The sequence below is a fragment of the Cyphomyrmex costatus genome, unplaced genomic scaffold (genome assembly GCF_001594065.2).
Source record: "Cyphomyrmex costatus isolate MS0001 unplaced genomic scaffold, Ccosl1.0 scaffold273, whole genome shotgun sequence".
Taxonomy (NCBI): Eukaryota; Metazoa; Arthropoda; class Insecta; order Hymenoptera; family Formicidae; genus Cyphomyrmex; species Cyphomyrmex costatus.
The window spans coordinates 498,075-517,027 of NW_017276833.1; the positions used below are offsets into that span (position 1 = coordinate 498,075).

Genomic DNA, 18,953 nt, shown 5'->3' on the forward strand with positions numbered 1-18,953 from the left:
GAACATACAATGTTTTACCAATATTCTATTGTCCTATTATCAAATATTATCAGAGATAATCCTGAAAAAGAAACCTGAGTACATTTTTTCATTCTTCGCAGGGCGACAAAGTTATTCCTTGGTGCAACCTGTACCCGTCTTACGGTATTATTAATAACGATGATTAAGTCTAATTATTGTCTATTGCCTGGAGGTTTTTGAAAGGGACTAATTCTTTAATGCAATTCTATTGATTCATACGATCATATAATTAATAAGATAAAAAAGTGCTATTAAATTAGGCTGTACTTTTTGGAAATATTATCAAAAATTTTGATAATTTTTGTCTCCGAAACGCACCATTAATTTAATAACACTGTTTTTATTTATATGTCAAATAATCGTATGAATCAATAAAATTGCATTAAAGAATTAGTTCCGAATAGCAGTCATTTTTTAGCTCCAATAGTCTAGGTATTGTACGAACGCTATCATTCCTTCTGAGATCGCGATTCGCTACGGCGGCGATCACTGGCCCGGCTCGAATTAATGCGAGATCTCGCACGAGAGGCGCGAGACGAAAAATTTACTCTGTTCATTCTAAGTGCCGAAGTTGTATCCGGCTCGAGGAAAAACGATCTTTTCAGTCTCAAAATCGCGGAGCGTTAAAAGTCGTAATCACCGCAATACGACTTAACGATCTTTGGTCACACTTACTTTTACGCCCATCTACTCAATTCTGAAACATTTACTTCACGAAACCATCAACAAGCCAGTTGGTATAATTTGCCTCTGTTTTTTTCTTCATTCTCTTTCTCTTTCTTCTATCGTCTGACGGTGTGGCGAGAAGATCAGCCGGTTGAGATTAGATCGTTGCTCCACATCCTGCAACATGCCAGCTTGATAATCGACGTCCTGTCGCAAATATTAATATATAGAACAATGCACCCACGCTATAAATGATAAGCTGTGTGCAATAAATATAATTAGCGATCAAAAAGGAAAAGAGATTACGACCATTTGTTCAAGCACATTCGATATCACATGTATTCCTCAATGAATTTGGCTATTCATTTTATAATAACAAAGAAGCGAATTAAGAATTGAGTGTCCCATTTGGCTGTTACATATATTGCGTGACTTATCTTTTTTTTTTTTTAATTTAATTTAATAACAGATTATTCAGCAAAACATTATTCTTTGAATAAAGAGCATGTTTCCTGTTTACTGTTTGATACATGAAATGTCATATAAAACAATCAAAATATTAATAATGTATTTTTCTTCCCTAAAATAATTATTTAAATGTCTCTTCTTTATTCCTGTAAATGTTCTACTATTTTCTGCTGTAAGTGACTATTGTTTACAGAATGGTCTTATCTCGGTCACATAAAATAGCCCGTAAAAGCAATTTACATGGATATCGCACAATACGTGTGATGTCTACGCATCGCGCGCGTGTATTATTTCCATCTCGAGATATACACGCTCGTTTATAACTTATTCATTTATGTAATTTCTCGCTGTATTCTTCCGGATGCGTGTAGAGATTATTGTAGAAGATAGCAACACAATCGATGCATCTCGCTCTAATTACACGCGAGCGTGACTTTACATCAAGTTACAGAAGCGAATAAGCACAGGAATCTAACAACGGCCTTTTGATGCATCAAATCGCGAACGGTTACCCTGGATGTTTTGAAGATGTATACAACGTAAATAAGATCGGAATGAAATATCAAAAATAAAAATTCCAGCGAACGAAAGCCGCGTTTATGAGTAACGCTTTATTTATTTATATACATTTATTTATTTGAGAACAACGGAAAAGAAGTATCTCATGTTTCTTTTAAGAATATTTTGTTATTCTATAATATTAAGGTAGTTTTTTAATCGAGTTATCATATAAATGTTTAATTTCTTTATATAATTTAGTTTAATTTAATTAATTGCATATTATAATTATGTATTTAAAAATACATTTATACAATTAACTAATAAAGAGCTACGAGCCAATAAAAATTCTTTAAAATCTTTAATTTATTCTAATATAAAAATAATTATAGCATATTATGATACTTGGTTGATAGAAGAAGCACTGAATTTGACGAAGTAATGGTGAGAGGACAAAGAATTGTGGTAACGGGTATCTGGAATGAAACAGGAATGGAAGTCGGAATTGTATGTATAATAAAGAAGATTATGTAGATAAAATGAAGTGTTAGAGCAGAGAAGTCGATAAATAACAACATTGATAGATAATATTAGAACATAGATAGAGGATAAAACGTTGTTGAATCTCTAACCAACCGGAACTTAGATATAAAAGAAATGATGATCATATATGTATTTAAGGATATTATAAGAAAAACGGAGATAGTAATTCAGTACCTATATGCTAAATACGCTGAAACATTTGTTGAGTCAAAGCCGGAATGTACCTATAATACTATATCAGAGAGTAATCGAATAAGAAGATTATAAAAAGTTTCGTTACAAAAGAAGTTTTTGCGAGATTGAAAGCGATGCGACAAAAGGAATATAAGAAGTGAAGCCGTAAGAAAGCAGCTCGAAACTTGGTAATGACATGATTAATGATTATTGAAGGACCATGAAGGATCAACGTAGATATCAAGTAATTTTACGGAAGTGGCACAGAGTTCGCTCATAGCACACTTTATCTGGAATACATCTTGGAGATATCCTTAGAACTCATTAAGGTAGAAGGCAAGAACGGACCGAGAGAACAAAGCTTGACAAAAAGATCGTGATTGACTATGTCGAATGCCTTCGGACAGCCAAGGGCGACTAAATTTTCAGTACCTCAAATTTTCAGCACTTCGCTAAAAAGCCAATTTAATTTTAGCACGTACTGCTTTTCTCAACAAATTGTGAACGTCTCGTTTGATTATGAATCAAAGAAACACGACACAAAAGTGACTTCAGACGTAACTACAGAGAATACAAATCACAAAAGAGGCTGTGCGAGTTTATAAATTTAACGTTTCTCAATAAGGTCCTGTTTTGTTTATATTAAACAATGTCAGATAATCTTCCGAGACTTTATAATGCACTTTTCGTTATGCTTTAAATCTTTCTCCTTTTACAAAAGTACTTACTGCAGATGTTACAGCGTTTCTCATCGGAGCCATCGCCACATCCGTCTCGACCGCTACAAGTTATCGCGTCAGAACGACATCTTCCATTATCGCATCTGAACGGACAGTATCTTAAAGTGATTCTACCGCGATTGCGTGTTCTGCATGCTCCCTTGGGTTCATCGCTACCGTCCCTACAGGAAACTACCGCGTTGCAAAATTCGTATGCTGGCAAACACTGACCATTGTTGCATCTAAACGTACCTTCGGGACATTCTGCACACAGAACAAGAAATCTTACATGTATACTAAAGTAAAACATTACGAGTACATGGAATGTGTAAGGCAAAACGTTAATTTTTTTTTCAGTAAAGTAGAATATACAATAACATTATAAATTATATTGATGAATCATTTAACTATTCTTATAACTCTGCTAAGAAATCATTTAATTTGCAATTATAAGGATTGCAATGATAGAACGCAATCACATAAGCAATTTTTAATTCCTAATAATTTTTTTATTAATGATTTTAAACAATTGTTTTATATAATCCTCATTTGTCTTATAATTTTTAGTAACTACTAAGGCCAGTATTAAAGAATATTTTAATTAATTACACACTTATTCTTGATATTTGATTAAATCTTCATATTATATTATAATATATGTAAAAAGGCTGGACTTGCTTCGAAAATATTAATGCACATATTTCTTCATCTTTTATGCAAGTACCTACATTCCAATAACAATTATTGGACATAAAGATTATTGTTAACAACCTATTATTATGGATAAATTTAAATTTTGAATAATTAAAATTTCAATTGTTACATAGTGTTTCCAAACTTTTGGCTTGGAATTGTATATTACAAAAAATGATTAAATTTTAATATTACTTATAAATATATTTAAAAATACGAAAGAAGCGAAAATACCAACTTCGCCTATTGTTGCAACCAATCTCATCTTCGCCATGAGGACAGTCGCGGTTGCCGTCGCATAGTCCGGACCTTGATATACAAATGTCACTGCCGTTACATCTGAATGCCTGCGCCGGGCAACGAGGACCAGTGCACTCTTCATCGGAGCCGTCTGCACAATCGGTGCGACCGTCGCAGACGAAGAACCAGCTGATGCATCTTCCAGATGATCGGCACTGAAACGTGCCCGATGCACATCCAGCCCGCCGTGCGTTGCAACTGCTGTTCATCGGAAAACTGCAATCGCATACGCCGCCAATGCATCGCGACATCGGATCAGACATACGACATTCCAAATCGGCAATGCATGGCAGCCCCAAGCTGACTGCCGTCATTATCGTACTTTCGTGACGGTCTGTTTTTATTGGCGCTGAAAGACAGAAAAAGTCAGATTAAATTACGGTGTCAAGCGAGAATCGAAACTTTGCGCGGCGCGGCCTTACGAGCGCCAATCAATTAGTTCCATGAAAGACCAAATTGCGAATCATGAGACGCTAAGTAACGGCTGTTATGAACGTCTATAAAACCAAACTCGATTCTGTATCGTTCTAGAAAAATAATGCAACGAATTCTCCAGTTACCATCAAGTTTCTAGAACGATCTAAACATCCGTGATGTAAAACTGGGGCTCTAGACGAGTATTAACTGTCGTGTGTGAGAAAATCATCGTTGTGAAAGGTGCTCTGCGCTCTGTCGATCTAAATTTGCTGGAAATTATTCAAAACTAATGTTAACGAGTTTTTCTATTCTTGGAATAAATTATAGTGATTGTCCTGCTATAATTGCTGAATTTTTTTTTTTATTTTTAAATTTATTTTTAAACCGTTTAAAGTTATTTTTAAACCGTTATCGCTTCTCCATTCGAAACAGCTGGATAGATTTTTATTTGCTAACGATACTAATTTTATCTCAAAAGGTATACAAACAACTAATACAACGATTCAGCAAATGTGATTGGTATCGTATAAATTGTATATTATTTATTATACTGACGAATAACAATAAATAATTCATAATATTATAATAGATCGATTCGTTTTCCTACCGAATCATCATATTTAAGTTATCACTTTTTGTTCTAATAACAAACTCATTTCTTTTAGTGCTTTATCATTGAAAAATATTTTTTAATAAATAATAAATATAAAAGCGTCGATTTTCTTTCTCACCAAAAGTTGTTGTGGTTGTCGTAACTTGAGCGGGTTCAGTAACTTCCGCTTCGATAACAATAGTATCATCATCATCTGGCAGTTCATTTGGTCCGGGACGATTGTTGAATCCAGGTCTTAAACTCGATGACAGTCTTGTCACCAAATTTACCGGTATCAACTGACTAGAAGGTTCCGTCGATAGAAGCATCGATGCGTTCTTTAACCAAGATAACTGAACACCTATAAAAAAAAAGAATATATTAAAAAAAGTACGTTTACAACTATTAGCTAATAATACCAGCTAATAATCACAGTATCTATATAACGTATTAGGAAATCTGTGAAAGTGATAATGGAGAGTAAAAAGATTTCGCAATATGCAATAATCGTTTGTGATTCAGTATATGTATAGATTTTCTTTTTACGCTTTTGTAGAAAAATGACATGTTTCATTAATTATCGTACTAATTAAGAATACGAATCGCCTCATTTCGTTCATCTGTTCGAGGCCGGAATACAAAACCGTTCGGTCTCGCGGATTCCCGTTGCATCCGCGTACACACGGAAAAGCTGATTATCAGATAACAGGCGCGTGAAACTTAGAGAAGCGATGATGCAGCCTGATACAGTTCCCGTACAACATATACATGTCCACGGATCACTCCATGAGAATGTTAAATGACTTACGAAAGAATCAGGTGTTAACTTGTTATAAATTCGCACATTCAATGGAGTACAAAGTTTAAACTACAGTCCCAATTATATGATAATCTCAAAGCTCTATTTTTGTACAAAAAATTTTGTTAAAAAAATAACAGTTTTTTTTTTTTCTATACTATAGGAGCAAAAGGCTTCCTCTTTAGAAAATAAAAAACATTATATGAAGATTAATGTATTAAATACATGTAATTATTAAAACTGTATAACTACTTTTTATTTACAATAGAAAGATTCCTAAAAAATTGATAAAACTAAATTTAATTAGTCAAATATTTCGCTACTTAAAAATCTGTTGAAAATGATTAAAATTAATTAGGCGAAAATATCATTTCCTCGCTCACACACTCTTTTTCCGTGATCATTAATTTTGACATATTAATATTTATTTGACTCACATATGAAATAATTATTTACAATACTAAAGTACAACATTAATTTTTGCGCATTGTACTCTTACTTCATGCATATTTTATATAAGAGGGGATAACCAACATTATTTACAAAAATTCTATACAATTCTATTCATAAATTCTAACGGATCTAAATGAAGATAACTCAATCCAATTTCAATTAAGCGTACCTGTGTCTTGTTCTTTTTCGGCCTCGCCTTTTTGTCCTTCGACGGTAGTTTCTTTGTCGCGTTCAGTCCCAGTGACGTCTTCTATCGGTTCTTCGGTGGAAGGTAGATGCTCTGGAAACGGTACAGGCCTCACGAGACTGTCAAGTCGGCATACGTCGCCTTCGCGACGCATCGGAGCGGTGCATTGGCAGCGACCGAATAAATCCGGAATGAGAAAATCGCAATGAGACTCGGGATCCCAGAGACGGCAATGGGCGTGCTCGTAACATACCTCACCGAGTTTAGCCGCTACAAATTAGATTCGTTTTTAAATTCATGAACTTACGTATATTGCGAGCCAATCTGATTTGGAAAGATACTTATTATTGTCACATCTACAGAAATAAACAATATTTAAATATTATAAAACTTTTTGCCCCTCAACAGATCCAGAGCAAGTAGTGCCTGTAATTTTTAACTTACGGAAAACATAGTATCCTTAAAAACAAGATATAAAAGAAATAAACTACAAAATAAATAGCCTGTATTTATTCTTGCTGTTATTATAAGTACTATATTTGTATCGATCGTTTCCTAATATTTCTATTCTTTAATTTAATGAATAATTATTAACAAGATGTGAACAGAGAACCATTTGACCAACTTAATTCAATATATGACCTTTGAATATTTTTGAAAAAATATTATTGCATAATTTTATTTCAAATATAAAATTTCCGTCAATAAAATAAACGCGTATTGTTTCGTTTACACATAAGACGATTCTACTCGCGACGGTATTTTCGATATATTATGTGTTTTTATGACAAAAATAAATATTAGGTGCTTGAATTAATTCTCGCTGTTGACCGGGAGAGATTCAGGGAAAGTGATTGCTTATGTATATGAAAGTACTATCAATAGGCTTTAATAATCAGTATATAACAATTGATCAGATGCAGAAAACAATTTTTTATCAGAAGACATGGTAGTTCTTCTGGTGTTAATGTCAAGTCAATGATATGTATGTGTAATTTTAATTTGTGTTGAATAAAGTAATGCAATTTCGTGATATAATTATTTTTTGAAGAATAATTGGAATACTACTACAGCTTAAGTTAGAATAGGAAGATCCTTTAATGGAAATACAAAGCGTATATATACTTAGGTTTTTAATGATTCAGATACATAATTTTACAACACGTAATTTAATACCCTTTAATTAAGTGCGTTAATCAAAATGAAAATGTACTTACGTCCTAGACAAGTATGTCTGCGAAATTGCAGGTGTCCCTCCTCACATCTGCATACACTCTCAAGACAGCTGCTGTTCGCCACTTTCAAAGAGCATTGTTCCTTCACGAGACAATCGTTACCCAGTAGAGTTGCTACAACATTACAGGCAGCAAATCTTACATTATGAAGCACCGCTTCCTTTTTTAAAATAACCAAATACTCCTAAACATTTTTTTCTGATACCTCTCCCCCATCTATATTCTTGGCAAAATCTTCGAAATTTTTACACTCTAAAGCGACTGTTCAAGAACATTAATTTTGGTCAATAGACGAATACGAGAAAGCTGCGGTTGGAGAAAATAAAAGAATACTTTGACGAACTTACATTCGAGACAATGGGTTCCATTGTAACCGGCGAAGAAGGACTGACACTGGCAATAACCCAAGTAGCAGTGGCTATTAGCGATGCCGATCTCACACTCCCGATCTTGGTTGCACTCGTCACCGAGTCTCACGCTCGTCGAAGTGGGAGACGATGAGGCCAATCTCTACAAGAAAGTCGAAGATGACAATCGCTCTTCCTTTTAGCGACCTAATTTTACGACAGAAGCTAGACAAAAACTTTTTTAGACTTTAACAAAAGATTAATGCAAAGGAAATAAATTTTGTATGCTTATAAGTCTGTGAATTAATTAAACGCCTATTAAAATTTTGGAATGTAACAGTAAGAGTACAATAATTTTTAGTATAACAATAGGAATTATAAATGGTTTAATAATTAATAAATTCAATTCAGTTTGTTATTAGAAGCTTTAATTTTTCAAATTTATAATTTTTAGTTACTTTTTATATTAAAAAAAAGAAGAAATAAATTTACGCGTTTTCCTTTTTCTTTTTTTTTTATATCTTATTACAGCTAATACGTATTACATTAATTTTATATACACTCACTCGCAATAAAAGCGGTACACTATAAATATGAAAAAATTAAACTTACCAAATTAAATTTACTTACTAAATTAAATTAACTAATTTTTGTATCAAATTAAATTAAATTTACCACAAATTTGAAATAATCATATCTTGCGGTAAATAATAAAGATAAAAATATGTTTAAAAAGCAAAATAAAGCTTGAAATATTTACTTCAAGATTATTCGAATAGAAATTAAAGAAAACTAGGCCATTATTTTCAAAATTGCAGCACATGACAGCTTTTTCACGACTGGTTGGCATGATATCTACGAAACTAATAGACTGATCATCTTCCGCTTTGAACTGCATGTTGAGGAAACGTCCCTTTATCGTTCGATGAAAAAAGAAAAACAATCCGTGTATATACTTTTCCTTTATTGTAAAAAAATTCAGCCAATTTTTAGAGCGAAATCGATGATTTTTACCGCCACTTCCTCAATTATCAATATTTTTTTTGCCTGTTCATCCAACGATAACTATTTGTATATAAAAGTAAACCCCTATCAGATTTTTATATTTCAGATGACCAGGACGGAAGGTATCTTGCCAACCAATGACGGAGATACTTATAGCGTGGCACTATGTTCGAAATGAAAATCCCTCCCCCCCCCTTAAGTCGGCAGTAGTCCACCTCAGGACTCACGGTGGAAATGGAAATAATAACAGAATCACGCGTACACTCGCAGCAGATTCGCGACTGAACGCTTTAAGCACCGCAAGATGACACGGCATCCGTTGCACGCGTATATACACCGTTAGCGTACCGCGGTGTACGTTCCATGTTAAATGACGCGCGCAATATTATTCGAAGGCAAATCGGCGAATCTTACCGATGAGTTAACACTTGAATATACAATCGTAAGATTTTATTGCAATTCCCGTCGTGTCTATAACGTAACCGTGCCATTACGGATTAATGACCCCGATGCACCGATTGCCATATCAAAGAATTGGGACACTGTCGCTTTATATCCCGCAGACTTTTTTTCCTAGAAATATTATGTGAACATAATTTTAAGATACGAGGTTCTGATGGAGACCAGAGCTTAACTGTTTTAACCCTCCTATTACAAAAACGTAACAATACACAGATACCGTAAATCTGAAAATATATTTCCAATTTATCGACCAATTTATTCTCCATTCACGGGAATAATTTTTGCGTTTACCATACGGTGACAAGCGATTTTCAATTATGTACGCATCTCACGTGCAAATTGAGGAGACAGAATTGCCCGTACATCCTGAATCACGAACTGCCGTTTTATATTTACGAATAATCCGTAAACGTGTCATTCAAGCAAAACGATAGATCTATCGAGCAGATGCGATCGTCTACTGATGAATAATTAATACGCTCTCGTGAGTGAACGCGTTTGTTTCTACGTCAACGACATTCACCGTCCTCCTGAAAAAAAATCAAAACAGAGTCGTATATGTTCGCCGAGCGTCATGCTTTTGCGGTCTTTGCAAAAGCATGAGAACTCATATTATTTATCAATCCATATTATGCTGCTATAAAACACACGCGATTGCTAAGCGTATACATTTCATTTCATAACAATTTAACAATTTACATGTACGAGGGCACACGGATATAGTCACTCATATGTGGGATCAAAAAAATTAATCCACACCTTCAAGAGAAAGCGACAGTTAATCGGCCGTTGCACGCAACGCCACGTGTATGTACCATACAATATATATACGTGGAGATGCGGAGCACGATTCCTAGCGTGCATAGCGCCGCACTCGAGGGTGGCAAGATGAAATTTTATATTCAACGCAAACGCCTCCAGCTGGCTCTTAATTACGCTTAACGAACCGAGCCAATTTAAACGCAGAATAGAGCAACTGCAGTCGGTTCCGAGGAGGAGGCGCGTCGAAGATAATCGCGATCTGCAGAGAGTGCGGAGTCGGTTCCCAGGCGGAAATTCCATTCGCGCTTCAGCTACTATCCCGAAGGATGATGGAATTACGCACAAACCTACGAAGAATAATCTAAAAATTGCATTTCAAGAGGAATATATAATCTAAAGAGTTGACACGTAAAAAGGATATTTAAAATACGATATACTTGAAAAAAAAAATCAATTGCATTTATCATATATATTGTTAGTACCAGAGAAGCACTTGAATCTGAACTTATAGTCTTAGGAGGGGATTTTTCCTTGTTAAACAAAAAACTGTGGAATGATGACAATAACGTAGCACACACGTACACATTTTGAAACGATAAATGATTTCGAGGTTTAATAGTTTATATTTATACTCTCTATTGTATAAAATTTAAAACAACCGCGGACACAATTTCCTTTAATAAATCAGATTTATAATTTCAAATCTTTTCAGTGACTTTCTTTGTTTAAGGTGGTGCCAATGAATAACAAAGTTGCGATTACAATTATAATTATTACTTATCATGTAATATTAAATGCAAAACATCGTTTCATTAGAGAAACCCATTTTTCGATGTCTTCATAAGAATTGAAGAGAGAATTGAAGCACAGAGTCTGGTAAATAAGCCGCATGGGATAGCACTTGCCAGTGAAGTGCTTCCAAATGTTTCCTTAACAGCCTCAGTGATTTTTTTAGACCATGAATAATTTTACTAGTTTTGAATCTTAAATAAAGCAAAATTACAATAAGTTCTTTTTATTTTTCCGACATTAACAGTTCACTTAATTATTTAAATAAAATGTATTAAGTTTCAAATGATGAAAAAAAAACAAAACCCTTATGTGTTGAAAAAAAGAAGAGTTTATCTGGAATTATTATTACTCATTAATCATTTCACAATTTATGAATCAATCGAAAAACAATGAGATTTTGGAGAATCGGATCGAAATAATGCGACGTAATTACCGCGGCGACACGGCGACGGTTAATTATGTGGCGTGATGCGCTCTTAATTTATGCAGCTGTCGTTGCATATAAATTTTGTCGCAGCTGCAATGAGAAGCGCGATCGAAAGATATGTGCGTTCTGAATGGTTGAATTTATGAGTACGTGCCTTCGCTGTCACGCCAACAATTTCACGGTCGGCAACACACGAAATACGTTTCGAAGCTCGCACAGGATAACGTTACTCTGAATAGTAATAAATAACATACAATAAACGTGCATCTTTGCGCGGAGTCGAACGACTTTGGAAATGCACATTACACACGTGCTCTTTTAATTTATATAGGATGTGCTAGTTATCTCTATGCTCGTCTATGAACGTTATCAATCGCAGATAAATCTTTCATTGTAAGAACTAATAAATATTTATTACTTTATCAGCAGCTTTTACTTTGTTCCATTTAAAATAGCTTTAGTCATAAGCACCCTCAATTTATTGTATTTTCAAGGGAGAAGGTAATAAGATTTGTAGAAAAACTAACAAAATATTCAAGTTGTTATGAATAATAAATATTATTTTTTAATAAAATTTTATTTTTAATTTATTTTTGTTAGATATACAGGATAAGGGATTTTAATCGCCTTAGGCGAATATCTCAAAAACTAAGAGAGATAAAAGAAAAAGTTTTATATAAAAGAGTTGTAGGTTTTCTTTATTTTTTATTGCATATTCTTGTAGAACACCTCGAGAGCTTTCACTATAATAAAGTGTTTTTTCATTAAGTACTTTGCGAGTTATAAGGCTGGAAAGTTACAGTTTCGCCGGTATTAACATTACCCAAGGTGTACCACGTGGAGGTTACTTAGTCGGATTTAATCTCTTGTGTGCATACGTGCGTATATGATACACACCTGAATTCGCTTTCTAAATGCTGAAATTGCACGCACGTGAGTGGCAAGGGGCTCACGTAAATCAAGCACCCCAACGGGGATGAAATCCCCGTCACGTCCGCGTCGTTCATCCTAGATAATGCTAAGCGCGGGAGAATGCATGCAGTCAATCTGTGGAGCTGAAGAATTAGATAAATCTCTAAACTGTAACTTTCAAGTATCTTTGAATCTGTAAATATTCAAGTTTCCCGCGCGATTGAACTTATATAATATTCTCGAAACTCTCTCTTCTTAAATAACATTCTCAAGATTGACGGTCCGAATGATTTTATTACACGATAAACGAGAAATCACAGTTTACGGTCGTACGTAAAAAAAAAAAAAACTCGACGGTTCGCATAAAGATACACGGCCGGTTTCGCGCTGCATGCCTCTGCGCGAGACACTCTACCGCGTCTCCTAATATTTCCAAAAATCATTTCTCCTTAAAACAAGTGTAGTATACAATTTATCCTTCAGCAATCAACTGAGCCAATTGATTCTCGATTTCGGAGATAATTGCATGCCCCCGGAAACGTCGATTTTCCCGGCAGAACAATTTTCCGTAACGTGCACCTCTCGCGGTATTCAGACTCTCATCAGGTCGAAAAAAAAATGCATCGAAAAATCTAATCGTTATACCACGAGAATAATTGTCAGGCGTCGATTGCAAGGTATAACGATGGTATATTCGCGCACTGTGATGCATGGTAGCATCAGATCGTCGCAATTATCTCATGGGATACCGGTACCCGGTTTCCAACGCGCGTGCATGTATTGGTAACTCGAGCATTACCTCGGCTATATATCTATTCTTGCCGTACATGGGAATCGCGTTTCACATGTGCGCGCCATAAAATGCACTTGGGATAAAACAAGGGTAAAGTGAGAAAAAAAGTTTACACCTGAGAAAAATCGCGTCGGGAAGAAGAGTCGTAAAAACTCAAAAGATGACTTGCTCGACTCGTGGTACTCTTAATTATCGTTGCCTGCATCTGCAATCACCTTGAGGTAAAACCTTTTTGCTCTAATCGTTCATACTCTTGTCAATCTTTTTCGTATGCAGAAACAAACACGTGATTAACAACAAGTAGTATTCCAAATACTCATGGAATATTCCAATACTTGGAATACTTTTTCTTGTCATTTATAAATTATGCGTTCGCGTCTGCGAAGATTATTTTCCAGCTGCGTACAGGGCGTCTTTTGCGAGCTTAGAAAATAAATGAGTAACAAAAAAAATTAATTTACAATAAAAAGTAAATACAAAATCTTAAAAAGTAAGATCTCTTATTTTAATATATAGGATTGCTTAACAAATTTTTACAGCTAATTTTTTCGTTCAAAAAGAAATGATAAAGGATAATAATAATTCCTGAATTATAAACAATTAAAGTTCGCGGTAAAAGTTCTTTCCAAATTTAATTTATACAGAGATAACGAGAATATATCTTAATAAAATTTTAATCTCATCATCAGTGTTACGAAGACAACTTCAAATCTTTGCTAAGAAAATGTTATAAAAATTTAAAAATATATTTGATTAAACTACTCCTGTCTACACTTTCTGTATTCATTTTTAAAGGATAGCCTATATATATATAAGGTAACATCGATATCGGTAAAACCGCTGACTATTAAACGTGAAATGAAGCCACTCACAATAACAGATGCGACAGTAGCAAGAAAGACTCGAAAGGTGAAGGTACCCTGCATAATGCAACGAAAAAAGAGAAACGAGCCGTATATTCAGTCGCATCGTTGCAGACGAGATTGCAACTACCGCTGCGTAGAACTAGGAGGCGGAGTTCTCCGAGTTCTGTTTGTCTGCAAATTGGCCCTCGTGGTTGTGGTCGATCTATTTTCTCCAGCCCTTCTCCGCTTTTCTCCCATCTTTATCCACGAAAACAATAGATCGGCTCTTACTAGCACAAGTGGATCTATAAGGAAGTTGATGCAATTCGAGGCCGACTGTTGAATATTGCAAAATAATTTTGTTCAACAATGTCGAGAAATTGCGTAATACAGAATAATTGTTTTCAAGATCTTTAATCTTAAAATGTAAAACGTATTTAAAGGTATGCATAAATAGTTTCAATTTGAAATAGACCGATGAGCATAAATCTAATTAAACGAGAAAATTCTATAAATTCACACGGAAATATTTATATTACAATAAAATTCATTTTGACCGAAAAATAGGATTTTCCTTATTTTTTTCTACTTCACACAAATTATAATTATTTATACATACTTTTTTTTTTTAAATAATGTTTCTTTATAAATATTGTCGAAACCTCGATAATCAAATGATGAAGTTGCACGCACAGAATATGGAAGATCCAGGTTCGAATTTTGCTGAGGCAATATTTCTCGCAATAAATTCGCAGATAAGATGTTTTTTAACATCAAATTATTAATAAAAATGCTTATTAGCATAAAAAAAATATTAAACTGCTTGTCAATTGATATTACCACTCTGATTTCCTTCACGATTAAAAATGAGTTTCTATAATACATAAATACATAATTCATTTTTTGCGGAAAAAGAGTACGCAATGTAAAAGGTGCGATACCGTAACATGAGATAATACATAAGAAGAAGTGGCGCTCAGAGAGCATGCTATTTGCGACCATTAAAATGTAAGAGTTTTAAAGTAGATTAAGCATGGGAGTAATACTGGGAGAAACGTTTTATGACCTGATTTTAGACATTTTTTGTGGTCTGGGAAGAATCTACAAGGATTTGCGACATCCTGCACTCATGATAATGGATCAGTACAAAAATGATAATAGCAAGTCGTTTAAGTTCTCGATCATCATGGGCGAATAAGAAAACTTTTCTGTTAAGAAAAGAACATCGTATAATGAAGAAAATTTTCGATTATATATGATATAATTATGTTCCCAAAAAAGAAAAATACATCTTACTTATACACTCTTATCACGTAGGTACGTTTAAAGTAAAATATTTACTTCTCGCTAGAAAATGACCTCAGGTGATATAATCCAGATAGGGGGATTCCACGGCCCAGAATGCATGCCTCTTTAACACAACTCGCATATTCAACGGACGACACATCGACGACGCAGCGGTTGACGTATCAGAGTCCAACGACCCACGAGGTCATGTAAGAATTATGATTCTACATGCGTATAGCCGAACATAGTCTTGCCGGAAGACTGGCGAGTTCTTAACTATACGGAACTGTCTGGAATTGATTTCTGTTAAAATTCAACCGCTTAAAAAGCCTCATAGTTCACGTCTATTGTTAACATTAATAGAACTTTAATTTATATTCAGAATAATCTGAAACTCGTTGACAAAAGAATAGGATTATTGATACCGTAACAACCCAACAACACCAAGTCTAAAACAACAGTCTTGTAACAAAGGACGTCTTTAAGTCCTTTAGGATGCAAGAAACGTTTTCATCACCTGATTTTAGACATTTTTGTTGTCTGGGAAGAATCTACAAGGATTTGACGAAAAGTTAAGAAAACTTTTATATTAAGAAAGAAACATCACGTCGTATAATGAAGAAATTAGAAACTTTTCGATTATATATGATAATTATGTTCTTAAAAAGAAAACGCGGAGAAATAATTATTATATTTATATGCGTTTTACTATAATCGAGAAGCAGGTCTAAAATATTATTTTATATGTTATAATAATGTCACAAACTACAGATTTCTGTATATTAAACTAGATTGCTTGTCAAAAATTTGCCAAAAATATACATAATGTTCAAAATAAGGCCCACCCAGTCCACGCATCCAATCAACAGAGAGATATACGATATATCTTGAGCCAAAGAGATATGATATCTTGAATTAACACCACACGACTTGTTGTGGCATCTATTTTCTATGCGCGTTCGGTCAGGTAACAGTCTTACACTGTGCATTTAATTCGCGCAGACAGTACTTTTACATAAGGAAATGTGTGGATTGAGTTAGCAGTCTCTAGACTGCTAATATATAATTGGTCTACATTTTAGGATTTAACGGAATATGCCAATCAGAAAGAGTTCACTGAGCGCTCAGTGAGAGGTTGTCGTTCTAAATTGCACATAAAGTGACATGTGCTTGTACATACAGAATGCATGAAAATATTTCTCCGAAATCTCTTTATTAGTTTGTATAATTTTTCTCAAAAACTTGTAGACGACATTGCGTACATTGAGAAGATGGTTAAAAAATAATACACATTGCTCAAAGACACAGTTTTCAACTTGGTTTTCAAACAAGACCAAAAGTTGGCCTTTCTTTTGTAATGTCGTAATTTAATCATGACTGTATTTATTCGAACTTTATAAAACAGGAAATATAACATATACGGAATTAGGAGAAGTAAATTCAGATATTTGTATAATGGTACCTGCACTGTTATACTATATACAGTGGATTATTTCAAGTGACGCATTGATTTTTCTCGAAAATCAAAACTTGTATCGAGAGAGAGAGAGAGAGAGAGAGAAAAATATTTTTTATATATTATGTACCAAATCTCCTGCCAAACTGCGCATCGAATTGATTTTTCGGCGCGCAATTTGGCAGGATTTAATTTTTTGAAACGCTACACCGACAGAACAGCCTTATATTACTATCACAAATTAAATTGTCTGGTAATTTAATAATTTGATGCTCTCGTAGGCATCTTAGGATGATTTTAATAATGCAGATAAAAAATATATTAAGATCTGTAAATAACTTAAACAAGTTTTATTTACTTCAAAGATGATATAAAATACGGTGTCATTGGTTTTATTACCAAATATATTATTATTTATATCGACATTGAACATTGCAATTATAACTGCTCTCTACAGTTATAAAATATATGCCAGAATAAAGTATAAAATCCGTAAACTGTTCGTTTCTCTATATCTCTATTTTAATACTTTCATACACGGGATATTAATCCACGGCAATTACAGTTAAACGCCAAACGCCAAAGCTTGTGCGTTTGCTTTTACGTCTACAACTTAAGATTAATAACAAGAAACAAGATTACGGTAATTCTTGTGTGCAGACCTTAAACACATTAGGCTATATCTTGATGTCCTGCAGAATGCACGCAACGACGATAATAACACGCGTGTTACACGTAAAAGATTACCCCATTGTGTTACAAAATGATAAGTGTATAAAACGGCCAAAAACAAAACGTTTTCGGCGCTCACTCTCGTTTCCAGCAAGCGAAAGGCGAAGAGACTGCCAAAAGCTGGCAACCCATATAATAGCGCGCAACCCTAATACACATAAATGTGAAAAATTCAGGAAAACATTCACGGAGAGGCAAGATACAAACTCACCAGACAATTCATCATCGTGCACAGAATAAGAATCGTCGCACGACTTCCGTGCATTATTTCCGCTTTGCTGATTACGCAGCTCCTCCAGATCGAATCGATTCCCCGCTTCGCCTGCGACGGACGCATATATATCATCGCCGACAACGAGCGCGCGGATCGTTTTGGATTTATATGCACGCGGGAAGGCGGAAGGGTGATCGCGTGACAGCCGCGGTATACGAAGAGGAATACAAACAAGCGCGTGCAGAGAGCGGCGGATCCTCTCCACTGTTCCTCGCGACGGTATATATCGCGTTTACGCGTCTACGTGAGGATAACTGAAACGAGACTGAACGGACCCCCGTCGGCCTGACTTTCGGCGCGGAGCAACAAGAGGAACGGAAAAGCCGCAGCCAAGATGGGGCCGCCCGTGTCCTCCCACCTTCTCCTTCGCCGGGGTCTCCCCGCGTCTATCCGAGTTTCCTCCTTCTCCGCCTCCTTCTTCTTCTTTTCTTTTCTTCATTGTCGGTTTTCTCAATCGGACGGAAAAGCGAGAACGCTCTTCGCTCCCGATGTTTGATGGATACTTTTTCAACTGAAATATTTTTTTTTTTTTTTGACTAAATTATAGGAAATGCAAATGTTGAATCTTATATAGGACTGTACATGTGAGAAACAGAACCGTAATAAGAAGATGCTTTTCGAGCTAGATTTTAGGGGCGAATTGTAATTCCAATTATAATTTATATATATTACGTTTGTAGTCCTTTGAACCGCGCGCCGAACAATTTTTTTGGTTCTAGGCTAGATAATTTAACTCGTTATAGATATTATATTACTTATAGATATACTTATTAGATAGATACTTATTGCGGAGTTTCGTAGATTTTTATTTTATGTTATTTCATATTTATTTTATATATTTTTGAAATAAAATAATTATGATTTGAAATAAATTATTTCTGATTAATGTAAGTGACGGTCAAGTAGGATTTTGGTTGCTGATGTAATGTGTGAATTTTATTTACCACGTATGCAGTCCCCTTAATCGCGTGCCGAAATTTTTTCAGACTTACAACGCAACACTCTAAACAACTACCGTAGTAAAATCACTTACAATTAGTTAAATTGACAAGCAATCTAACAAGTTTTTATGCTTATAGCGTCTTGTTGGATCT

General features: G+C 34.7%; 1 protein-coding gene across 1 annotated transcript; it reads right to left on the reverse strand.

Annotated features, from left to right (window-relative positions):
- Window positions 1–1,483: 1,483 nt before the first annotated feature.
- ImpE1 (Ecdysone-inducible gene E1) lies at window positions 1,484–17,922 on the reverse strand. Its single transcript, XM_018540933.1, is given in 9 exon segments — window positions 1,484–1,618; window positions 1,620–1,668; window positions 3,095–3,353; window positions 4,021–4,431; window positions 5,231–5,452; window positions 6,513–6,800; window positions 7,748–7,879; window positions 8,113–8,275; window positions 17,797–17,922. Coding segments are annotated over 9 exon segments (1,785 nt in total).
- Window positions 17,923–18,953: the final 1,031 nt, after the last annotated feature.